This window comes from Cavia porcellus, unplaced genomic scaffold (genome assembly GCF_034190915.1).
Source record: "Cavia porcellus strain 051 isolate PalLab524CR breed Dunkin Hartley unplaced genomic scaffold, mCavPor4.1 scaffold_7, whole genome shotgun sequence".
NCBI lineage: Eukaryota > Metazoa > Chordata > Mammalia > Rodentia > Caviidae > Cavia > Cavia porcellus.
The window spans coordinates 27,694,206-27,717,273 of NW_026947490.1; the positions used below are offsets into that span (position 1 = coordinate 27,694,206).

At 54.8% G+C, this 23,068-nt stretch overlaps 1 protein-coding gene across 4 annotated transcripts; it reads left to right on the top strand.

The window, feature by feature from the left end:
• Positions 1-44: 44 nt before the first annotated feature.
• On the top strand, positions 45-23,068 carry Ppfia3 (PTPRF interacting protein alpha 3). Of its 4 annotated transcripts, none has more exons than XM_013147926.3 (30): positions 46-125; positions 5,178-5,432; positions 5,600-5,701; positions 6,212-6,376; positions 6,758-6,832; positions 7,162-7,236; positions 7,531-7,752; positions 9,044-9,190; positions 9,296-9,430; positions 10,113-10,196; positions 10,333-10,464; positions 10,854-10,916; positions 11,036-11,115; positions 11,281-11,425; positions 11,909-12,096; positions 13,537-13,759; positions 15,225-15,388; positions 15,517-15,644; positions 16,139-16,232; positions 16,761-16,842; positions 17,253-17,453; positions 18,661-18,723; positions 18,900-18,926; positions 19,916-20,091; positions 20,836-20,933; positions 21,058-21,233; positions 21,316-21,384; positions 21,588-21,759; positions 22,112-22,183; positions 22,275-23,068. In XM_013147926.3, exons 2-29 carry the CDS (start codon positions 5,193-5,195, stop codon positions 22,168-22,170), a joined length of 3,585 nt encoding a protein of 1,194 aa, XP_013003380.1. In that variant the 5' UTR covers positions 46-125; positions 5,178-5,192; the 3' UTR covers positions 22,171-22,183; positions 22,275-23,068. The 4 variants fall into 4 exon arrangements, with proteins under 4 accessions (XP_063109142.1, XP_013003380.1, XP_063109141.1 ...); XM_063253071.1 differs by lacking the exon at positions 46-125 and adding an exon at positions 310-524; XM_003465520.5 differs by lacking the exon at positions 46-125 and adding an exon at positions 310-520.

Sequence of the window (23,068 nt, forward strand, 5' to 3'; positions counted from 1 at the left end):
CGTCTATTGGCCGACGCACCTTGAGCCCCGCCTCCCGCTCTCCGCCCGCGCGGCCCCTCCCTAGCCATGCAGAGGCGGGGTCTAGTAGCCGGCCGGCGCGGACACAGCCTCCCATTGGCCACTCGGTACCGTCTGTCAGTCTCCTGTTAAAGGGGCCACGACCGCCTGGGAGCTGTAGGGGGGAGGGGGAAGGAGGAAGAAATTTGGGGGGGAGGTGGGATTTGGGGGGCGCTAGTTGGCACCCCTGGATCTGGCGGATGCGGCCTCGCGGGGGGAGGCTGAACGGCGACAGGGGCAAGGGGCTATTTTAGGGGGTAGAGGACTGTGAGACAGTGAGGAGGAGGGGGGTCCCCAGCGCCCAAACCCGAGTAGGAGACGCTGATCCCGCGTGAGCGGCAGAGACAGGGCTCCAGAGCTCCAGATCCGGGCCCCGGCCGCCGCCAGGGGCCCCGCCCGGTCCCCCCACCCCACCCCACGTCCCTTCTGCAGCCCAGCTCCGCCCGCAGCCGCCGCGGACCAGGTAGGTAAGCGCCCGGCCCAGCCCGCCCGGCAGCGCCCACCCTGGGGACCCTGGGCGAGCCTCCCCCGCCTTCCGGAGATCCTGGTTTCCCGAGCGCATCCCCCGGGACCCTGGAGCCTAGATTCTACAGCCCGACCCTGGAGACTCAGCATCCCCTTCCCGGAGTCCCTAGTCGAACCCTAGAATCCCGGGCATGCTGCCTCCCTGCGCCGCCTCCGGGGCCCAGGAGTCTGGGTCCGCCATCCAGCCGCGGGCCCTCCGAGCCTTGACCCCTGTGCTCCCCAGCCCTGGGCGCCCCAGGCGTCAGCTGCGACTGTCAGGCTCCTTGGGGCGCTGGCATCGCCCCCATCGCGCCCCCGTCCAGGTCTCCAGCCTCGGCCGCATCCCTCGGCCAGGCCAGCAACCGGCCGCTCTGGGCACAGGCCGGCTCCGGAGCTGTCCATGGTCAGCGCGCCCGGCAGCCTGGCTCCCCCACCCTGTGCCGCTGCTGCCAGGGAGGGGGCGCAGGCGGCGAGGGGGGACACCCCCTGCAGCGTCTGTGACCCGGGGACACCCTGGCCTTCCCTAACCGGGGCTGCAGGATCCTGCTGCCCAGACTCTTGGCCTCGGCATCAACGCCCCGAGTTTCCAGAACCCTAGCTACTACTCCCTGAGGGGCCAGAGCTACTGAATACTCCTGACCTGTCCACCTTAGGGACCTTGGCACCTAGTGTTAGCTTCCACCGGGTTCTGGAAGGCAGTTAGTACTCACCCAATCTGCCAGACCAGGCTTATAGGTCCTAGGAATCCCATGGCCTCCCTTTTGCCCCCGAGCACCTACTAGAACAGCCCCTGTACCCCCAGACAAACCTGCTTAGCCTCCTGGTACCCAGTATCTGTTCCTTTAGGAACTCCAGCACCATGACTTGCTTCCTGACAGGATCTGAAATGTAATTCCTCGGCTTCTGTCCATTTTCCCCACTTTGTGACCCAAGCTTCTGGTCCCCAGCCCCACATTCCCCAGAGGACTCTGGAGCTCAGAAAGCAGCTGCTGTACTACCATCACCTTTACCCAGACCAGCTGCCCCTGTCCTCCCTTCCAGACACACTCAGGCTCTAACTTCCTGTCTTCCACCTCCACAAGAGTTCAGGAATCCAGCAACCCCTCCCCACTGGCATCTAGCTTTTCAGATCGAACTTTTAGGGATCTAGATCTTTATGGTCCCATGATTCTCATGAAACTCGCATCTCCTATGATTTGACACCCCCTGCATAGCATGTCACATACTAGGCTTCTGGAATCCACTCTCCTCTCTCCTCTAAAGTCCTGATTCTTGAGATGCTTCCAGCACTACATTGCCTCTGAGCCCTGTCTTGATGTCCCCTGAGTACAGTCTCTCAGGCCAGTGAGCCCATCATCCATCCCCTCCTCCAGATGCATTCTGAGGTCTACTGGGCTCATTAGCTGATCTAGAACCTACCTTCAGGCTCCCACATTTCTAGTCACTCAGTGCCTTTGCGCTGCTCCACGTTCTAGATTCCTCCTAAGTCCTAGAGCCCACCTAGGTGATGTCCCTGTTCTGTTTCAACCCAGGGCACAACTGATGTTCTGGATCACTTGCTAAATTCTAGTCATGGCTTTTTTCACTTATCTTTTCAATAAGGATCAAGCCAAATTCTGATCTCACCCTCTCTGCAGATCTGTTTCAAATTTCTAGCCACCACTTCTTACTTAGTCTCTGCTAAATTTCCATTTTAGATGTGTCCATATCCTTGGCATTCTAGATTGCATTCTCTTGCGAGGAATGTTCTAACTTCTAGAAAGAGTCCCAATATATGCTATCGATTCTGGAAGTGATTTCTTTGTTTTATCTTCCATCTTATTTCACAACCTTAAATCTAGAAGATTGTTTACACAGGGTTTTACATTTCATTTTTCTTCCTCGGGTTCTAGGTTCTAGGCTCATCTGTGGCTACCTTGGTTTTTGTTTGTGGTTTTTTTTTTTTTTTTTTTTTTTTTTTTTTTTCCTGCTGTGGCCTTAGTGTAGAACTCGTCGCCTGGTGTACTGTGGACTTCTCCATCTGCCACTTTGGCATGTTCTAGGCTCTCTCCTCCTCCAGAGTCTTCAGCTTAGAATGTTCCCATTTCCAGAACATGCCTCTCCCTTGCCAGTTCAGTCTTGATCTCAGGAAATTTTTTGCTTGTTTTTTTGGTACCAGGGGTTGAACTCATGACCTCACACTTGCCAGGCAGGTGCTTATGCCACTGAGCTAAATCCTTTGCCCTTGTTTTGTTTTCTAAAAACAGGGTCTTGCTATGTTGTTCAAACTGGCCTTGAACTCACTATGTAGCCCAGGCTGGCCTTGAACTTGTGATGATCTTCCTGCGTCAGCCTCCCAAGTGTTGGATTTACAGGCATCCACCACAATGCCTGGCTCTCAGGAAATTCTTAATTCTTACTTAATATTATCCCAGTTCTTCTGCATTTTCCTCCAGGCACTCACCAAGTTCTAGGAAGTTCTGTTATTGTGTCTGTTTTTCTTCATACTCATGGCATGTTCTGAATTCTAGAGCACATTTGTTTTTTTCAGTGTGAAGGACTGAACCTGTCACCTTGGTATTCTAGCAAGTGCTATTCCGCTGGAGTACACCCCAGTTCTGGAGCACATCTTTTGTTTTCTGATTCTCCCAATACTGCATCTTGCTTAGTTTATCTTCCACATCCCCACCCAACACCAGGTGCTGGCAGGTTGAGCTCAGGGCCAGGTGTGTGTTAGGCGTGTGCTGTACCACTGAGTTTGTCTTCTGATCAAAACAAGAACATGACCCTTGCTCAGTTCTCTTGTTAACTCCTTGGTTTCCAGTGGGTTCTGAGGTCTAGATTATATCTTATTCATCTTGCTATGTGTTGTATTTCATGTGCTCCTCTCTGTTGGGCTTCTGGGATGACCCAGATACTCTGTTATGGGGCTGCCTTTGGCTGGTTCTAAGTTCCCAACCTTGGTTCTAGACTGTGTTCCTCTTGGCCTAATGTGTGGAAGCACAGCTTCTTTCTGCCCCCAGTTGTGTCTTCACAACATCCGCTCTCTAGATCTATTCCCAGCCCTGTGTTCCGTCCCCAGAATGAATCTAAGGTACTACGGCAGCCTCCTGAAAACATGCTGTGTTGCATCGTCTGAGCAGGTTGTGGGTTTGAAATGTCCTACTGAGTTTTAGCCTACGCTGGCCTGCTTTCCATAACGTTTTCCTGAATCTCATCGCTGACTGCTAGGATGCAGCGGTCTGGACTCACAGATGCACCACTAAAGACCCAAGGGTGCAGACACAGCTGCCTCCTCTCCCAGGTCTAGAAGTCCTCCTGGGAGTCCAAGGCCCCAGTTCCAGGCTGTGGGCACAACCTGCAAGTTGGGCGGGGTTGCGAATTACCCTTTCTCAAACCGGTTATGCTGCTGCTCCTGGGGAGGACGGAAAGGAACAAATGAAAGTCCCTCCCGCTTTCGGCCGGGCCAGCCGGACCTGTCCGGCCTGAAGTGCACCAGGGAGCGGCTCTGAGGATCTCGCTGTATCCCAGCGCGGTCTCAGGCGCCTGGGACCCAAGCCCCGCCTCCTCGCCCCAGAAACCCCGCCCCTTCCTCCTCCCCACCCTCGGTTAACCCTCCCGGGGTTGCGGGAGCAAGCAGAACTCCCGGATCCGACCAGAGGAGCGGGCACTCCTAGTACACCTAGTGGGGGAGGCAGCGTCTGAGGCTGGGACTTGTGCGCCTCAGGAGGGAGGCTGGAAGGCTCAGGAGAGAAGGGGGTGTGGCATCTGACGCCGGTTTAGGGAGCTGGGGGGCCGGAGGCTTGGGCTCCTGGGGAATGAGAAGGACCGGGAAGGGGAACGCCAGACTGCTGTGAGGGCAGACAGGCGGAAGCTAGAGCCAGGACCCCGGGGGCCTTGAAGAGGGGGCTGCCTAGCACGACCTCGCCCCTTGCCATGCTTTTAACTTTTATTTTTTCCAATGGAGTATGGGTCTTCGAATTGACTCTAGTCTTGATTGATATCTGGGAAATTGAAGGAGGAGGACAACTTGGCCTGGATAGCGGGTGGTGGGGACCCGCCCTGTGATGTTATTTTACAGGTGACCTTGTTCAGTGGCCCCAGCCCTATTGCTTTCTGAAAGGGATGGTTGGGGGTGTTTGGTTCCCCACCTGTGTGAGGGATGGGGTGGTGCAGATTCTAGGTAGTCAGAATAACTGGAAATGATTCTTTCACGTTTGCTCAGGTGATGCCTGGGTCGACCAGCGTCAGTTTGTCTCAGTGGGCCAGGTTGGTTGTCTGTGTCTGGTGAGGCCCAACCTCAGTTTCCCTAAATGCTCGCACCCACATGGCCAGGGCTGTTTTTCTGACAGCAGATTTCAATTTATTCCGTGACGGGCTTACAAGGAACAGGACCATTTCCCCTGGCAGCACCGGCTGGACAACCCTTTAAGTTCCTTGACGAAGTCCCTGGTGTCAGGACCTCAGGACCTCAGTTTCCCTGTGTCATGATAAACTGGGTCTCAGTTTCTCTGGGGCGGTGCTTGGATCTGCGCACCTGTTCCCCCCTAGGGTATCCGAGTGGTGGTTCTTTGGGCCGTCTGCCTGTACCCTGACAGGGCTGTCCTCTGGCCCTTACCCCTTTCACACTCCCGCAGGCCGGCACCGCCGCCATGATGTGCGAGGTGATGCCCACCATCAGCGAGGATGGCCGGCGGGGCTCGGCGCTGGGCCCGGACGAGGCGGGCGGCGAGCTGGAGCGCCTCATGGTCACCATGCTCACGGAGCGCGAGCGCTTGCTCGAGACGTTGCGCGAGGCGCAGGACGGGTTGGCGACGGCGCAGCTGCGGCTGCGCGAGTTGGGCCATGAAAAGGACTCGCTGCAGCGCCAGCTCAGCATCGCGCTGCCTCAGGTCTGGGCTGGGAGGGCGGTGTTTGGTCCCTGAGTGGGAGGAGTCTGGGAAACAGGCTTGTTTGAGTGGGCGGGGCCTGGGACAACAAAGGGCGGGGCTTAACTCTGAATTGAAGGGAGACAGAAAGAATTGATCCGATTGTCCGGATCCTGCCCACTGCTGGACAGGAGTTCGCGGCTCTGACGAAGGAGTTGAACTTATGTCGGGAGCAGCTGTTGGAGAGGGAGGAAGAGATTGCAGAACTGAAGGCAGAGCGGAACAACACACGGGTGAGGGGCGTGGGCATGGCCTAAGAGGAGTGGGCATGATCTCCGCGTTTCAGGTTGACTCATCCCCCAATATTTTGTTTTCCCGTTCTTTCGTCCCTGTCTTTTTTTCCAGGCTCTCACTTCCCGGCTAGCCATCTCTTCTGGTCCTCCTCCTTCCTCTATGTCCCTTCTTTGATCTCTATAACCTTTTCTTATTCTTGCACCTCCCTTGATGATCCCGCCTCTACCCTCTTTTTTTCTGACCTGTCTCTCTGTGCCCTGTGCTTGGCTCCACCTCTTCCTGCACGTGTTCTCCCTACTTGTCACTCTTCCCTGAACCCTAACTCTTTCCAGTTGCCTTTTTTTTTTTTTTTTTTTTCTTTTTGAGACAGGATCTCACTCTGCAGTTCAGGGTGGCCATGAACCCACTTGGTAGCTCAGGCTGGCCTCAAACGCGCAGTGATCCTTCTGCCTCAGCGTCCGAGCGCTGGGCCTGCCTCTTTTCCTTGACTCAGTGTCCTATCTTTCTAGCTCCTTTTGGAACATCTAGAATGCCTGGTGTCCAGGCACGAAAGGTCACTGCGTATGACAGTGGTGAAGCGCCAGGCCCAGTCCCCCGGCGGGGTATCCTCTGAGGTGGAGGTGCTCAAGGCGCTCAAGTCCCTCTTCGAGCATCACAAGGCCCTGGATGAGAAGGTGTGAGAACTGGAAGAGCCAGGATGAAGAACAGAAACTCTGGGTCACTGGGGCCATCCAGAGTGGGCGAGATTCTACCTGATTTGCTGGGGATGTCCAAAGTGGGAGGAAGTTTACTGTGACCAAGCGTGACAGGCTTCATGGGCTGTGACCTAAATGGTTGATAAGATAAAAATACTGTAAAATGGGGTACTCAAGAGAGGGCTGCCAGTGGGGGAGGCTGCCTGGCCTCTGGTGGGAGCTGCACACTCATTTAGAGAAAGGAACCCTTATGTTGCCTTATTGGATGAGTCCCAGGATAGTGGGGTTCGGGCCAGCTTCAAGGGTCCCAGTTTGGGTCTAGGCTCCATCTCATTTCTGTCCCCCACTGCCCATCCTCAGGTCCGGGAGAGGCTTCGGATGGCCCTGGAGCGAGTAGCAGTGCTGGAGGAGGAACTGGAGTTGAGCAATCAGGAGGTGGGGATCCATCCAGGAGGAAAGTGGACTCCTTGAGGCAGAATTTGGGAACTACCAATGGGCAGGGCTGATTAGGCAGGCAACCAATGGGGTTGCACCATTGAAAGATACTTGTGGGTTTCTAGGGAAGATTGTATTGGGCAGGGGTTAGGGAGACCTTTCCAGTGAGAGTGAGACTAAAGGGAAAACCTGGGTCTGGGGCTTCTCTGGGACTAAGCAACACACGGTTAAATGGGGGAAAGGCAGGACTAAAGAGGAAAACTCCACCTTCCTGTGGTAAAACAGGGGTTCCTGAAGCCCTTTGTTCTGATCCTCGTTTCCTCTTCCAGACTCTGAACCTTCGAGACCAGCTGTCTAGGCGGAGGTCGGGGATGGAAGAACCAGGCAAGGATGGAGATGGGCAGGTGAGACACCTGCAGTTTCCCTGGCTTTATGATGGTCATTTATGTCTGCTATGGTCCTCACTGACCCTAGGCTGTGTAAACTCCTAGAACCTTTTCTGGCTTTCCACATTTGATTCAGCTCACCTAGCTAACTTCTGTGACCTTTGGTGACCCCTTGGGACTCTGATCTGCATGATCCTTAATGATCTTGGATCCTCAGCCTCCATCACCTCAGCTGATCAGCCTTCTCCTTGCATTCCCTCTACATCTCTGTGCTCCCGGCCCTGACTTCTGTGTCCCCCTTTTTCGCTCCAGACCCTTGCCAATGGCCTGGGTCCTGCCGGGGAGTCCAGCCGGCGCACTGCAGAGCTGGAGGAGGCCCTGGAGCGGCAGCGTGCTGAGATGTGCCAGCTGCGGGAGCGCCTGGCTGTGCTGTGCCGGCAGATGAGCCAGCTGGAGGAGGAGCTGGGTGCTGCTCACCGCGAACTGGGCAAGGCCGAGGAGGCCAACTCCAAGCTACAGCGTGACCTCAAGGAGGTGAGGCGGGAGCCCCTGATGCACTGCCCTTTGCCCTCCCTCTTCTCAGCTTTCTCTCCTTTGGCCAGAGTCACTGAACTCAATGATAGTACCTGGACACAGTTGTCAAGGTGTGGACTCACCCACCTGACTTGGAAAATGGCCTGTAACCTTTTCAGAGGCTGATGTGTGCCTAGAGCAGGCTGCAGTAACTGCCTGGCTATTACGTTCCCATGGGGCATCCTCTGTGCTCCTAAACTGAGTCTGTGTATGTGTGTGTGCATGTGTTACTGAGAGTGACACCAGGGCATTCACACTACATCCCCAGCCCTCTTTATTTTCACATTTTGCAACAAAGTCTCACTAAGTTTCCCAGGCTGGACTTGAACTTGTGATTTTCCTGCCTCAGCCTCCCAGAGTACTGAGATCACAGGCATGGACTGCTACCATAGGCTCACACTGAATCTTTTTTTTTTTTTTTTTAATTTTTTTTTTTTGTCTTTTTCTTTTTTTATCAGTACCGGGGAATCGAACTCATGACCGCCTGCTTGCAAGGCAGGTGCTTATGCTGCTGAGCTAAATCCCCAGCCCCGACACTGAATCTTTTGTTGGCTTTGAACCTCTCTTGGTTTACTAATCCCCTTACCCATAATCCTCATGCTCTGGGGCCTGGATTCCCGAAGGCAGTGCTTGAGTGAACACTTGATTTGTCCTTATCCACTGAGGCTTCCTTCCAGGACTGCAGGCCATGGGGCGCTGTTAGAAGTGTGTTTCCAACCCAAGGGCTTCCAGACTAGTCTTATCACTCCCCAGAGCCTGGAGCGCCTCTCCTGGGCTCTAAGCCTGTGCTACCTTCGTGGCCCGAGAGGTGTTGACCTTTAGGTGGATGTCCATGAGACATGAGTGCACTTGCTCTAACTCTAAGCCTGTGCTGTGCTGAAAGTGATTGGGAATCCTAAGGCTTGAGAGGGATCTTCATGTTGCAGGGGCCTTTGGGCCCTTTGCAGTGAAAGTCTCATTCAGAAATACCCTAGAAGCGAGGGGAGGTGTGGCACACTTTTTTTTTTCTTTTTCTTTTTCTTTTTCTTTTTCTTTTTTATCAGTACCGGGGATCGAATGGCACACTATTTTTACTCAGGTGTCAGGGTACTTAAGGTACCACGCTCCTGGCATGGGGAGGGGGGTGAGGAGGAGCAAGAGACTTCATTTCCTAGGAATCCCTGGGCGGCCTTGCTCCAGGTTCTAAGTCCAGGATACCCCAGGGACTTCTGGGAGCTTTAGTCCATGCAGCCCCCACCCCCGTGCCCCTCAGGCACTGGCCCAGCGAGAGGACATGGAAGAGAGGATCACCACACTAGAGAAGCGCTACCTGAGCGCCCAGCGCGAGGCCACATCGCTGCACGATGCTAACGACAAGCTGGAAAACGAACTGGCTAGCAAGGAGTCGCTGTACCGGCAGGTGAGTGCTGCCCTGCACCCTCACCCCACCCTCAGGAGGGGCGACACCGGTGAGACTGCCCGTATGACTTCGCCCTTTCTATCCTTCTGCCTGTCCCTGCGCCAGAGTGAAGAGAAGAGCCGGCAGTTGGCCGAGTGGCTGGATGATGCCAAGCAGAAGCTGCAGCAGACGCTACAGAAGGCAGAGACCCTACCCGAGATAGAGGCCCAGCTGGCTCAGCGCGTGGCTGCTCTCAATAAGGTGAACGAGGTTGAGTGGGCGGGGCCTATAGGAGGCGTGGCCTCAGGAGGTGGGGCCTATAGGAGACGGGCCTATAGGAGGCAGGGCCTAGAATCTGGGGAGGTAGAATGAAGACCCCGAAGCTGGAAGTCTCCTAAAGGAAGGGGCTTGGCATGCGGCAGGGCTTGAGGGTTTAAGGAGGAGGGTCTGCGTACCCTACTCTGAACTGAAAGGTACCCTACTCTGAACTGAAAGGATGAGTGTCCTATAGCCAGGTATTGTGGTGGTATACACCTGTAATCCCTCCACTCTAGGAGGCTGTCAAGAGGATTCCAAGTCTGTGTGAAGCCCGCACAACTTCACGAATTAAAAAGTAGCTCAATGCCAAGGTTTCAATCCTCAGTATGGGGTGGGGGGTGGGAAGAATGTCTTGCAGCCTAAGGTGGATGGAACAGGGCTGGAGAAAAGTAAGTGGAGGGGGCTGGGGATTTAGCTCAGCGGCATAAGTACCTGCTTTGCAAGCAAGCAGTCGTGAGTTCGATTCCCGGTACCGATAAAAATGAAAAAAAGACCAAAAAAAAAAAAAAAAAAAAAAAAAAAAAAAAAAGAAAAGTAAGTGGACTGGGCCAAGCCTGAATGGCAGGAGGAGGAACCTGGAGCACGGTGGGTAAGCAAGTCAGAGGCCGTGGGTTTTGTCCCCTAGGCTGAGGAACGTCACGGGAATTTCGAGGAACGGCTTAGGCAGCTGGAGGCCCAGTTGGAGGAGAAGAACCAGGAGCTGCAGCGGGTGAGGGGACAGAGGACTGCAGGGGACGGTGTTTGGCGCCGGGTGGGGCATAGATGAGAGGGCAGGGCTTGGCACCCAAGAAGATTTAGGGCAGAACCAGTCGGTGAGCCGCCAGACCTTGCTTTTCTGTGCGCAGGCGCGGCAGCGGGAAAAGATGAACGATGACCACAATAAGCGGCTGTCGGAGACGGTTGACAAGCTGCTGAGCGAGTCCAACGAGCGGCTGCAGCTGCACCTTAAGGAGCGCATGGGGGCGCTGGAGGAAAAGGTGAGCCCCACCTGATTTTCCCCATCCTTTATCTGAGATATACCTACACCAGGATTCCTGCATTCCACTCCAATCCATTTCTGACCCCCTCTTTTCTTGTCATCTAAACATCCAAGAGCTGATTTCTAGGGGCATCTATACCCGGAGACCTTGGCTTTTCCCAAAGTCCCAAACTGTGTGGACCCTTAAGCCCTGAATCCTTGGAAATCACAAAGACATCAAATCCTGGGCTCCTGGGATTTGCTCTCCAATCCCAATTTCTCTGCAACTCACTCTGTGTCATCAGTCCTCCCTCTGGTCCTCCCACCCAGCTGCACACTGGTGGCCACAGGGCACCCCAGGGCAGAGCCCCTTGCAGCCTGGCCCTCACTGCAGCCCTGTCCCCACAGAACTCACTGAGTGAGGAGATTGCCAACATGAAGAAGCTGCAGGATGAGCTGCTGCTGAACAAGGTGGGGGCCTAGGCCTCAGGGGAGGTGGCAGTGGTCTCGGAGGTTGGAATCAGCCAGATTGGACACAGTTGTCCTGGGCAGGGCTGGTTCTGACCCGGCGCTTCCAACTCCTTCCCCAGGAGCAGCTCTTGGCTGAGATGGAGCGGATGCAGATGGAAATCGACCAGCTTCGGGGGAGGCCACCTTCCTCCTACTCCAGGTGACAGCAGCCTCCTGTCCCCTCTGGTCAAGCTCATCTTTTTTGATCCCTATTCACTGTCCTCCAGAGACTCTCACACATCTCTCTTATTTTTGACCCTAGATTCATTACCCTGGTGCCTAGGCCCTATTCTGTGGCCCCTGACCGCCCTCCTTATGCCCATAGGTCTCTCCCTGGCAGTGCCCTGGAGCTCCGTTATTCTCAGGCACCCACGTTACCTTCTGGTGCCCCCTTGGACCCATATGGGGCTGGCAGTGGCCGGGCAGGCAAGAGGAGCCGCTGGTCGGGGGTCAAAGACGAGCCCTCCAAGGTCAGCAACCGTCTCTGGGCCCTAGACTCAATGGGAATGGAGGCCACTCCGGGGGAGGGGTCAGAGAGGAGCAGGGTTGAGAGCCAGGGTTTCCTGGCTCTCAACCCTTTCCTCTTCTCCCTTTTCTACTCTCCGGTTATTCCATCATCCCCAACCACCTACACTCCACCATGTGACCCCTCCTGGCCGGAGGTGAGCCCCTAAGAGTAATGGGGAGGAGTGGGCAGAATCGGGCCTGGGTGGGGCCAGGCAAAGAGGAAGTGGGCTGGGACCAAGGGAATAGGCTTGGGGAGGGCCCAAAGTCAAAGTCATGGATGTGGGCGTGGCTTTGGAGTTGGGGGCATGGCTAAGGATGAGCCATCAAGCAAATGAGCTCTGCTGGGAGACACCAAGGCAGGCGGACAAAGTCAAGATTGGTGAGTGAGGACCCAGAGCCAGCCAGGGGCCTGACCCAGCTCTCATGCTTCTGACCTACACAGACAGGACTGGGATCGTTCCACCCCTGCTGGGTCCATGCCACCCCCATTCCCTGGGGAGCTGGATGGCTCAGATGAGGAAGAGGCAGAAGGGATGTTTGGCGCTGAGCTGCTGTCACCCAGCGGGCAGGCCGATGTGCAGACGCTGGCCATCATGCTTCAGGAGCAACTGGAAGCCATCAACAAGGAGATCAAGTGAGCCATCCCCCAGCCCTGCCCTGCCCTCCCCTGCCTGACCCCACAGCTGGGCCAGAACTCAAGTTCTTTCCCCCCATCCTCAAGGAGTTCTATCAGTGCAGCAGAAATCCCGTGATACATCCAGAAGTCTCAGGCAGTTCTCACAATTTCCAGGCACATCAGAGACGGTGTTGCAAAATCCCAGTGTTGGGCTGGGGTGCAGCTCAGTGGTCGATCGGTCACTGGGCAGTGTGAGGCCTTCCCTAGGATTGCAAAAACACAACAAACCCAGTCCTCAACTCAGTACATTAAGATCAGTACACTGGGGCTGGGGATTTAGCTCAGTGGCATAAGCGCCTGCCTTGCAAGCAGGCAGTCGTGAGTGCGATCCTGGTACCAATAAAAAGGAAAAAGACAAAAAAAAAAAAAAAAAGATCAGTACACCGTGTCATGGCTTCACACAACCAGTACTCAAATCTCTCAGGAATGTCAGTACAACAAGGTCCCCATGCAGAAACGTCAGGAATCTCCAACTAACACATTCCTCAAGAACCTCAACTCTGTAATTCCTACTTCATAGAACAAAATCCTTTTATTAAGAATCCTGCATGGAACTGGATGTGGTGGCACACAGCTGTAATCCTAGCACTCAGGAAGCTGAGGCAGGAGGATTGCCATGGGTTTGAGGCCATCCTGGGCTACATAATGAGTTCAAGGCCAGCCTGGACTACATAGTGAAACCTTGTCTCAAAAAGACACACACACACACACACACACACAAGGATCCTCCATGGATGTTTATCCCAATTTTGTAGAAATTACTTGATTGACAGTTCTCCTATTACAACTCATGAACCTCCAGTGAGGAGACCAATTGACCTTTAACTCAAATTCTGACTTCCTGTTTTGCGTACTGAATGACTTCATGGGCTTTTCGGTTTGATCTCAGAGTCCCTGGTCTCACCCTTGCTCTTGCAGCTTTTTGGAACATTCTCTCCCTCTCTACCTGTTTTTTGTTGTTGTTGTTGTTGTTGTTGGGTTTTTTTTTTTTTTTTTTTTTTGAGTTTAGGTTTACCTTGAACTCACTATGTAGCCCAAGCTAGCCTTGAACTTGTGGCAGTCCTCCCTCGGCCTCCTGAGTGCTGGGATTACAGGCATCCTCTACCAGCTGAAACATTCTGTCTTTTGTCCATGGTTCTCTTTTTATGATTTTACAGAGCTGCTTTTGTAGTTAAGCTCAGGGCCAGCCTGATGCAGCTGTCTTGCTTCCATGACTTCCTGAGACCATCATGACTGCAGTGGCTCCCTTTGAGACCCAGGAGGCTCTGGGGAATCCACCAAGGCAGTTGACCTCCCGCACCTTTCCCAGAGTTTCCTCTCCCACCCCTCAAGCCTTTCCAGCCACAGCAAGCCAGGCCAGCCTCCCTCTCACCGGGTCTCCACTGTTTCTCCCCTCAGGCTAATCCAAGAGGAGAAGGAGACCACAGAACAGAGGGCAGAGGAGCTGGAGAGCCGAGTGTCCAGCTCCGGATTGGACTCCCTGGGCCGCTACCGTAGCAGCTGCTCCCTGCCCCCCTCCCTCACCACCTCGACCCTCGCCAGCCCCTCCCCGCCCAGCTCTGGCCACTCCACTCCCCGCCTGGCTCCGCCCAGCCCTGCCCGTGAGGGCACCGACAAGGCGGTGAGTGTTCGGGTGGGCACCTGGGGAGAAGGGGGAGGTGTCAGAAGCTGGGGTTCCCGACTGACATGAACAGCAGTTGCTCCCCACAACCAGGCCTCTAAGGCGTGCTTAGCGTTCCCTGAAATTCCAACTCAGAGGACAAGAGGGAGATTGAGAGCGTGGCTTCCAAAATCCTCGAATTCACTTCAGCCACATCTGTTTTTTTTTTTTTTTTTTTTTGTACCAAGTACCGCACTCAGAACGTTGCACTTGCCAGGCGAGGTTTGTGCTGCTGGCTGCTGAGCAGTATCCCGGCCCACATCCACTCTGCCTTCCCGTCTCATGCCTCTAGATTTTTGCTTGTTTGTTTGTTTGTTTTTTGGTAGCAAAAATTAAACTCAGGACCTTGCACTTGGTAGGCAGGCTCTTATGACACTGAGCTGTATCACCAGGCCCCCCTCTAGATTCTGATTCTGCATAGGATTTTTTTTTTTTTTTTGGAGATGGGAATCTTGTACTGCCCAGCCTAGTGCTCAAATTCAAGAGTTTGAGCAATCCTCCTGCCTCAGCCTCCCAGGTAGCTGGGACTACAAAGACTGTGGTATATCCAGCTACATCAGATTTTTTTACATAGGTTTTTAAAAAATACTACTTTAACAAAATATACACTCAAGAACTACAGTGAGATCCTCAGAATTGAACTTAGAGAGAGGCAAAGAGATACTATTATTATTTGCCTAAACCTAGTCTGTCTGTCTTTCTTTCTTTCTCTTGTCTTTTTGAGACAGGATCTTACTATGCAGTTCAGACTGGCCTTGAGCTCATGATAGTCCTCTTGCCTCAGCCTCCCAAGTGCTGGGATTACAGGCATGTGCCACCACACATGGTTTAAACCAAGCTTTTCTGATTGGAGGACCTACTTTATTGGCTTTGAGGCCCAGCATATCTCATTCCTGACCCCAAAAGCAAAGCTACTATTTTTTTTGTCTTTTTTTTTTTTCTGTTTTTATCAGTACCAGGGATCGAACTCATGACTGCCCGCTTGCGAGGCAAGCGCTTATGCTGCTGAGTTAAATCTCCAGCCCCTTCAAAGCTACTATTAATATAATCTTGTCAAGCACCTTGGGAACTGCAGTTGATGACTTTATAGCTCTCTTTTTTTTTTCTTTTTTTTTTTTTTGACTTTATAGCTCTCTTAATCTAGGTCTTTTTCTTTTTCTTGCTCTCACTCTCTTTTGAGACAAGGTCTCACTCACAATGTAGCCCAGGCTGGCCTCACACTCATGGCGATCCTCTTGACTCAGTCTCCCAAATGCTGGGAGTATAGATGTGAGCCACCACCCCTGGCTTAATCTAGGCTGTTTTCAGATATGGTACCCCAAACCACAGCCATCTCAGATAACCCCCTGCATTAACTCCCAGTTAATGCAGAGCCCCGGTATGACCCCTCAGACTTAATCCAGCATCTGTGTCTCTCTATTCCCAGAATCATGTCCCCAAGGAGGAGGCCGGGGCTCCACGAGGGGAGGGCCCAGCCATCCCAGGAGACACCCCACCACCCACTCCTCGATCTGCCCGGCTTGAGAGAATGACCCAGGCCTTGGCGCTGCAGGCAGGGTCCCTGGAGGATGGGGGACCCTCACGGGGAAGGTCAGGGGGACAGGGGCTGGGAACAGGGAGGAGCTTGTTTGGAAGGCTGAGGCAGGGGGTGGATAAAGATTTGAGAGAACAGAGGCACCCCAGAAGAAATCTGCCCTTATTCTCTCCTGCTCACCCAGTGAAGGTACCCCAGATTCCCTGCACAAAGCCCCCAAAAAGAAGAGCATCAAGTCATCCATAGGTCGCCTCTTTGGCAAGAAGGAGAAGGGACGGATGGGACCCCCAGGCCGGGACAGCTCTTCCCTGGGTGAGTGCTGGGATCCCTGTCCTGCTTGTGTCCCCTTCTGTCTTTTCTTTCACTGGGTGTTCATGCACACATTTCCTCATTTAGTCATTCATTTAGCACTTGGACCAGCAGGACTTTAAAGGTAGACAGAGGAGGAAGGAGACAGATAGGGCACTCTGGGACCTGCCTGGGTAGGCAAACAAATTGATTTTATCTGTTTCTTAAATGTGTGGTACTGCAAATTGAACTTCATGCCAGGCTACATCCTCCATCTTTTTGTTTTTCATTTTTATTTTAAGACACAAGTTCTCACTGAACTGCCCAGGCTGGGCTCAAACTTGTGATCTTCTTGCCTATTCTGGGGACATTTCTAGTTTCTTGCCCAGAAGTGATACTGGTCCCTCTCCGGCTTTATCACACCCTCCCTGTGGCCGGGCTCACACTTCCCTCAGGGCCACCGCAGCTTGAAACTCCTCATGGAATCTTCCCCAATTTTGTCCCCTGCCTACCCCTAGCTGGAACACCCTCAGAGGAAACGCTGGCCACCGACCCTCTGGGACTCGCCAAGCTTACGGGCCCAGGAGACAAGGACAGGAGGAACAAGCGGAAGTGAGTGTGTGTGTGTGTGTGTGTGTGTGTGTGCAGGGTGATGGTGGCAGTGGCTATAGGTAAGACAAAAATGATGCCAGAAAGTGGGTGCCCATGATTCTGAACTTGCATGGAAACTCCTGGAGTTTTTCCTCTTTCTCTCCTCTTTTTCTTTTTGTGATACTGAGAATTGAATCCAGGGCCTTTACTCTGAGCTACATCCCCGGCCCCTTTTTATTTTTCGAGAATTGGGTCTCTCTAAGCCATGAAATGGCCTGGGCTGGGTTTAAACTTGCCATCCTCCTGCCTCAGCCTCCCAGAGTGCTGGGATGACAGAAGTGTACCACCACACCTGGCTTAGTTGTTCTCTGTCGCTAGGGGTGGGAGAGTTGGACTTATGATTCACATGTAATTTTGACCTTCTGCCATGTTGTGTACATTCATAAGCAGTACCTTCACGCACGCATGTATGTGTCTGCGTGCATGTGTGAAGAAGGCTCTGCGCAAGGCCTGGGGCCTCTGCCCCATGGCTCCTGTACCCTTCCCTAGGCATGAGCTCCTGGAAGAGGCCTGTCGCCAGGGCCTGCCTTTCGCTGCCTGGGACGGACCCACCGTGGTGTCCTGGCTGGAGGTACTGAGCAGAGCCCTGCTCCCCAGCCCAGGGAGGGTCCGACCGGGAGGGGGCTGCAGGCTTCCTGTCAGTGGAAACAGCATCTCTCCCCTTCCACCCCTGCCCTTGGTCCCACCCATCTGGGTCTTGCTATCTCATTTCACTGATTGTCCCTTTGTGTCCCCCTGCGGAATTCTCCCTCCGTTTTTCTGCATTTCTTTCTCCTTGGCTGACTGAATCGCTGTCACTCCCGGTGTCTCTGAATCCCCCTTCCTGTCCTCCATCCCTCTCCCTCTGCCCTCCGTCCCGCCTGCCCTCCCCGTTCCCGGGGCTGCATTCGCCCCGCTCACCTCTCCCTTCGTCCCTGTCCCTGCTTTCTGTCTGCCCCCTCTCCCGCTGTGGCCTCCCCTCCCCGTCCCTTTCTGTTCCAGCTGTGGGTAGGCATGCCCGCGTGGTATGTGGCTGCCTGCCGGGCCAACGTCAAGAGCGGTGCCATCATGGCCAACTTGTCGGACACGGAGATCCAGCGTGAGATCGGCATCAGCAACCCTTTGCACCGGCTCAAGTTGCGCCTCGCCATTCAGGAGATGGTCTCGCTCACCTCCCCTTCAGCGCCCGCCTCCTCCCGCACGGTGAGTGGCCGGAGACCAATCCCGACCTTCGCTTGCCAAGCTCCGCCTCTTGCCCGCGGAATAACCAGTCCCGAACCTGCTCACTCCTGTTCGGCCTCCAGACTCTGCTCCCATTGGCTATCATTGCGTCAGCCAGCGCGGGTCGCACCAGGTCTTACCCCAACTGCGCCTGTCACCTTCCTCCCCGACTACTCTGCTTCCAGGCACCTGCTACTTCCTTTGCTTGTTTTCCCCAAGAGTGACCATTTGCCGTCTTGAGGTTTTAGTACAGATGTTGCTTCTTCCTTCCCTGAGTCCATACCAGACCTGTGGCTCCACCCTGGAACAGCAATATCGATTCATCCGCCCCTGTGGCCTCTCCTGCTAATTATTTTCTCCTTTCTTTTCAATTTTTTACCAAGAGAGGCTTCCGATGTACAATAGTTAAGTCTAATCCAGCAGTCGTTAATTATTTGCCATACCTGCTGTTTCCACGCAGACTGTCTGGTTGTCACTTGAGGCCATCCTATTTTAAGCAGTGCCTATTTAAAGCAGTGTCTTCTCCTTTGTAGCCACCATGCCTTTTTATTACACCTGAGGGTGGGTTGCTTGTTTGCAGTACTGGGGACCAGGACCTATGACTGAGCTGCATCCCCAACCCTTTTAAATGTATGTTTTATTTTTGAGACAAGATCTCGCTAAGTTGTTAAATTTTTTGGTCTGAGTCTGAGCTTGTGATCTTCCTGCCTTAACCACCCAGAGTGCTGGGATCACTGGCATGTGCCACTTATTATATTATCTGGTCATTGTGTTTCTTCTGCAAAGAGGGTCCTGCCTGTTGAGTTCCTTGCCATATCCCAAGCCCCTAATAGTGCCTGACACCAGGGCCCACACAAAAGTCTGGGTCTGAGTAAGAATTCCTAACTGGTGGGATGCCCGCAGCAGTAATTCAATTATATGAGCAAGCACCACACCCTGCTGTGCCACCCACTGCTGAACCCTGTGTGAGGTCAGAGCGGCAATGTCACCTAGCAGAACACAGCTGAGGCCACACAGCTTGGTCCATGGAGGTGCTCAGTAAGGGATGAGTCCTCTTCTCTGTCCCTGTGGGGACCCCAGCAAACAGCAGGATAAGCAGAGACATTTGTCCCAGAGCTCTCTGCGTCCAACCCCATTCCTTTCCCCCATCGGAAGTCTGCTCTGTCCCCTGAGGTCCCCTGCACCTTAGCCTACAGGAAATGTGTGGATGACACACGAGGAGATGGAGTCCCTGACGGCCGCAACCAAGCCCGTGAGTGACCCCTATGGGCAGCCGTGGGAATGGCACTAACCCTCCTGGGGGCGGGGGCGGGGGCGGGGGCGGGGGCAGGGACCGAGTCTGGCCTTCAGTCTGTCTGTCCCTTCTGTCCTCCTCTGCCTGCCCCTTAACCCACCCCCTTCTCTCCCCTCTTCCCACTAACGGGTCAGGAGACCAAGGAGATCAGCTGGGAGCAGGTAGGGGCGCGGGGCGCATGAACAGGTTGTGCACGCTGCATGTTCGCCCCTCCCCCTGAGCCCCGCCCCCCAACTCCGGTAGTCCCGCAGGGCAGGGGCGCAGCGCCCCAGCTCAGCTCTGGAAAGGTTCATTGTGTCATGGTGGGGGGAATGGAGGCCAGCCTGTTCTGGCCACACCATTGCAGGGGTGCGACGGGTTCCAGGGGCTGTTCCTTTCCTGTGACTGGAGGGCTTTGCTAGTTGCCTGCTTTCTCCAGGTTGAGGGGAAGGAGGCTTGCTGCGAGGTTCCAGTGTCACCTGGGCCCAGGGAGAGAACTGGTTCTGTTGGTGGTGAGACAGACCAGGCAGGATTAAAAGTGGACAGAGGAACTACACTGTGCTCCTAAGAGAGCCATGACCCTGCTGTGGCCGAGGAGCCAAGTTGGGCCGTGGTCTTGGTTTCCAGCCAGGGCAAGTGTGGATTATGCTAAGCGCTTCGGACTGATCCAGAACTTGGTCCAGGGGCAGGTGCAGTCTTAGATGAATATCTTCAAGATACTGTGGGAATGGCAGCATTCTGTTTTGGGGAGTCACCCTGCAAGAATCCATTCACCTGCCTTGAGAGAGTAGTGATATCAGACTGAGTTGGGACACAGTTGGACCAATGTTTCTCAAAACTGAATGCATAGTTCAAGTCCCTGGAGATCTTATAAAAATGTACATGCTGACTTCAGAAGGCCAGGTGTGGGTCTGGGTTCTACCAGTTACATGCATGAATAGTGATGCTGAGGGTCCCTGGACCGTTCTGTCACTGTGAAGATGTAGAAGACAACTTTGGATTGGTCCAAATTGTCAAAGCAGGGATTGATCACTGTCCTTTGCACAATTGTGCAAAGCAGGCATTGGGAGGGGAAGGATGACCTTGGGTTGGGGGCTGGACTGTACCCCTTTCCTACACACATGGGAAGGGCCCAGAGAGGCTGACCTCCTCTACCCCTCCATGGTCCCAGATCCTGGCATACGGTGACATGAACCACGAATGGGTGGGAAACGATTGGCTGCCCAGCCTAGGGCTGCCCCAGTACCGCAGCTATTTCATGGAGTCACTGGTGGATGCCCGAATGTTAGATCACCTTAACAAGAAGGAGCTCCGGGGCCAGCTCAAGATGGTGGACAGCTTCCACAGGTGGGGCTGCCTGGCCGAAGGGGATGGGGAGGGGGTGAGGCCCTCCCCCCTCCCGCAGAGAGTCTATGGTCGGTGGGATTAGTGATGGGAAATCCCTAAGATTATCTTTTTCTTTTTCTTTTTTTTTTTTTGTTTTGTATTTTTACCCGTACCAGGGATCGAACTCACGACCACACACTTGCAAAACAGGCGCTTATGCCACTGAGCTAAATCCCCAGCCCCTCCTAAGATTATCTTTGGGCCTTCAGTTTTGATGCACTATGCATCAAGAAGGTCCATGAGAGCAGCTCAGTCTTGGCTGGTTAACCCCACACCCAGGCGAGATTAGCTAATAGGAGCTACATGTTGAAAATGCCCTGCTTGGGGCTGGGGATTTAGCTCAGCGGCATAAGTGCCTGCCTTGCAAGCAGGCAGTCGCGAGTTCAATCCCTGGTACCAATAAAAAGGAAAAAGACAAAAAAAAAAAAAGAAAAAAAAAGAAATGCCCTGCTGATTTAGCTTCGTAGCCTGCTGATTTAGCTTCGTGGCAAAAGTGCCTGCCTGGCAAGCATGTCCTGAGTTAGGGTCCTGACACAAATAAACAAACAAACAAATAAAACAAGCCCCACGTCCTGGGAAGATCCTCAAGCAGTAAGGCTGATCACTGGAACTCTCTGGCCTTCTCAGGGTAGCACAGCCAACTGGGAGGGTTCATAGGAGGGGTTGCCCAGGATCCTTTATAATGCCTGTTCCCTTGCTGCTCAGGGTGAGTCTACATTATGGGATCATGTGCCTGAAACGGCTCAACTATGACCGGAAGGACCTGGAGCGGAGGCGGGAAGAAAGTCAGACCCAGATTCGAGGTGAGAAGGGGGTGGGCCAGGTGTAGGAGAGAGAGGAGGGATGGGTGGGAAAGAGAAGCCAGGGCAGAGAAAGGCCTGGGCACTGGGGCTGAGCGCGGCTGAGTGTCCTTTCCTCCGTTCCCAGACGTGATGGTGTGGTCCAATGAGCGAGTCATGGGTTGGGTGTCCGGGCTGGGCCTGAAGGAATTCGCCACAAACCTCACAGAAAGCGGGGTGCATGGGGCGCTGCTCGCCCTGGACGAGACCTTTGACTACTCCGATTTGGCCTTGCTGCTGCAGATTCCCACGCAAAACGCGCAGGTGAGTGGCTGCTGGGTCTGGAGCAGGCAGGCCCTCCAGCGCAGACTGCACGCTCCAATCTCTCTTCTACCTCCTTCTCTAGGCCCGGCAACTCCTAGAGAAGGAATTCAGCAACCTCATCTCCTTAGGCACTGACAGGCGGCTGGATGAGGTGGGCGCGGCAGAAGCTCTGCGCAGCACTTGCTGAATCCAAGCTCAGGGGGGTGGGGCTTGGCTTTGCTGACCTGTGCTGGAGGCCGGGACTGGGAGTGTAGGGGCGGGGCTAATAGAGGCTCCACCTAGAGAGGAGGAGGTGTCAAGGGAAGGGATGGAGGCACAGCGGACCTTCACCCTCTTTCCCGCTCCTCTACCTAGGACAGCGCCAAGTCCTTCAGTCGCTCCCCATCCTGGCGGAAGATGTTTCGGGAGAAGGACCTCCGAGGAGTAACCCCCGACTCGGCTGAGATGTTGCCCCCTAACTTTCGTTCGGCTGCAGCAGGAGCCCTGGGGTCGCCGGGGCTCCCTCTCCGAAAGCTGCAGCCGGAAGGTGAGTGGCGGGGTCGGGGTTCCCAAACGCGACAGCCCCGCCCCTTCTCCAGAGCAGAAAATGGACCAACTCTACCTTCCAGATAACCCTGCAAACACACCACTCCAACATTCCGGATTCTCCTTGCGGTGGATAAACCCCATACGCTAAGTGAATTCACCCAAAGCCACCTGGGACTCCTTGATTGAGTCCCAGGCAGCAGGGAAGCTAGGACGGAAACTCGATGTGGAGTTTGGGTATCAGGAGGCAAAGTCTAAGGGGACGGCGTTCCTGAGGTTGAGGACGAGCTCACAGGAACTTTGGTGGGGGGAACGGGTTTGGGCGGGGGCTCCCATGCTCATTTCCCCTCCAGGGCAGACTTCCGGGAGCTCCCGGGCAGACGGCGTTTCGGTCCGGACCTATTCCTGTTAGTGTCGACCTCCAGGTGAGGATGCGAGGACCGCGCTGGGGTGTCTGGGGCGCGAGGCGGCATAATGGGTCTTCACTGAGCTCTGTACGACCCCGTGTCGCCGCAGGTGACCTCACTCGGATGGAGGACCCGCCCAGAGCCCGGGCCCGCCCCCAGCGGTCCGGAGTCTAGTCTCGCGGGAGAGAGCTGGCCGGGAGCTCCAGCCGCAGACTGCACCATCTGTACAGACTGGGGGCGCGCGCGTCCCCGCCTTCCCAGTGGTCTGGACCTGGACTAAACCACGTGGACTGGACTGAGCGGGGGGGGGGGGACAGGAGAGGGAAGGGAGAAATCCCGCCCCAGACTTCCGCCTCCTTTTTCTTTACTTTGTAATTTATTGATCAGTTTCCGATGGGAAACGGGTGCCCTCCACCCGCGGAAAGGGGGTGGGGGTTCCCTTCCGGGCCGCATGCAGGGAAAGACTGCCCCCCCTTTCTTCTGCCCATTCGCGGGGCCCAAGTCTTCGTTCTTCGTCCGAAAGGAGAGAAGGGGGGGACTCGCTGCTACAAGCCTCGCCCCCTGTGCCACTCGGCCCTGCCCCGCCGAATCCAGTTGCCAGCCCCCGGGTTCATTTGCGGGCGGGGTCCCCTGTCCTTCCCCCGTGTCTCGTGTCCCCGGGGCCTCCCCGTCCCCCGTGCTGTGGCCATGTCCGTGCCCCAGGGACAAGGGGCACGCAGATGCGCGCCCCCGGGTCCCCTCCGGCTCCGGGGTTTGCATGGGAGAATCTTTCCACGATGCCACTGAGCGACGTGGCGTGGGAGGAGAGCGGACTGTGGGGGAATCCTCGTCCTCGGCTCTCGGTCGGCCTCAAGGCCCCAGGCGTCACTCAGTGATCACGGGTAAAGAGAACTGTTTCAAAAA

Excerpts from the sequence above, each read along its gene's own strand:
- Ppfia3 (XM_013147926.3), top strand. The coding sequence starts at position 5,193 with ATGATGTGCGAGGTGATGCCCACCATCAGCGAGGATGGCCGGCGGGGC. Across the intron at positions 5,702-6,211 it reads CAGAGCGGAACAACACACGG|CTCCTTTTGGAACATCTAGA; the intron begins GTGAGGGGCGTG and ends CTATCTTTCTAG. Across the intron at positions 9,191-9,295 it reads AGGAGTCGCTGTACCGGCAG|AGTGAAGAGAAGAGCCGGCA; the intron begins GTGAGTGCTGCC and ends TCCCTGCGCCAG.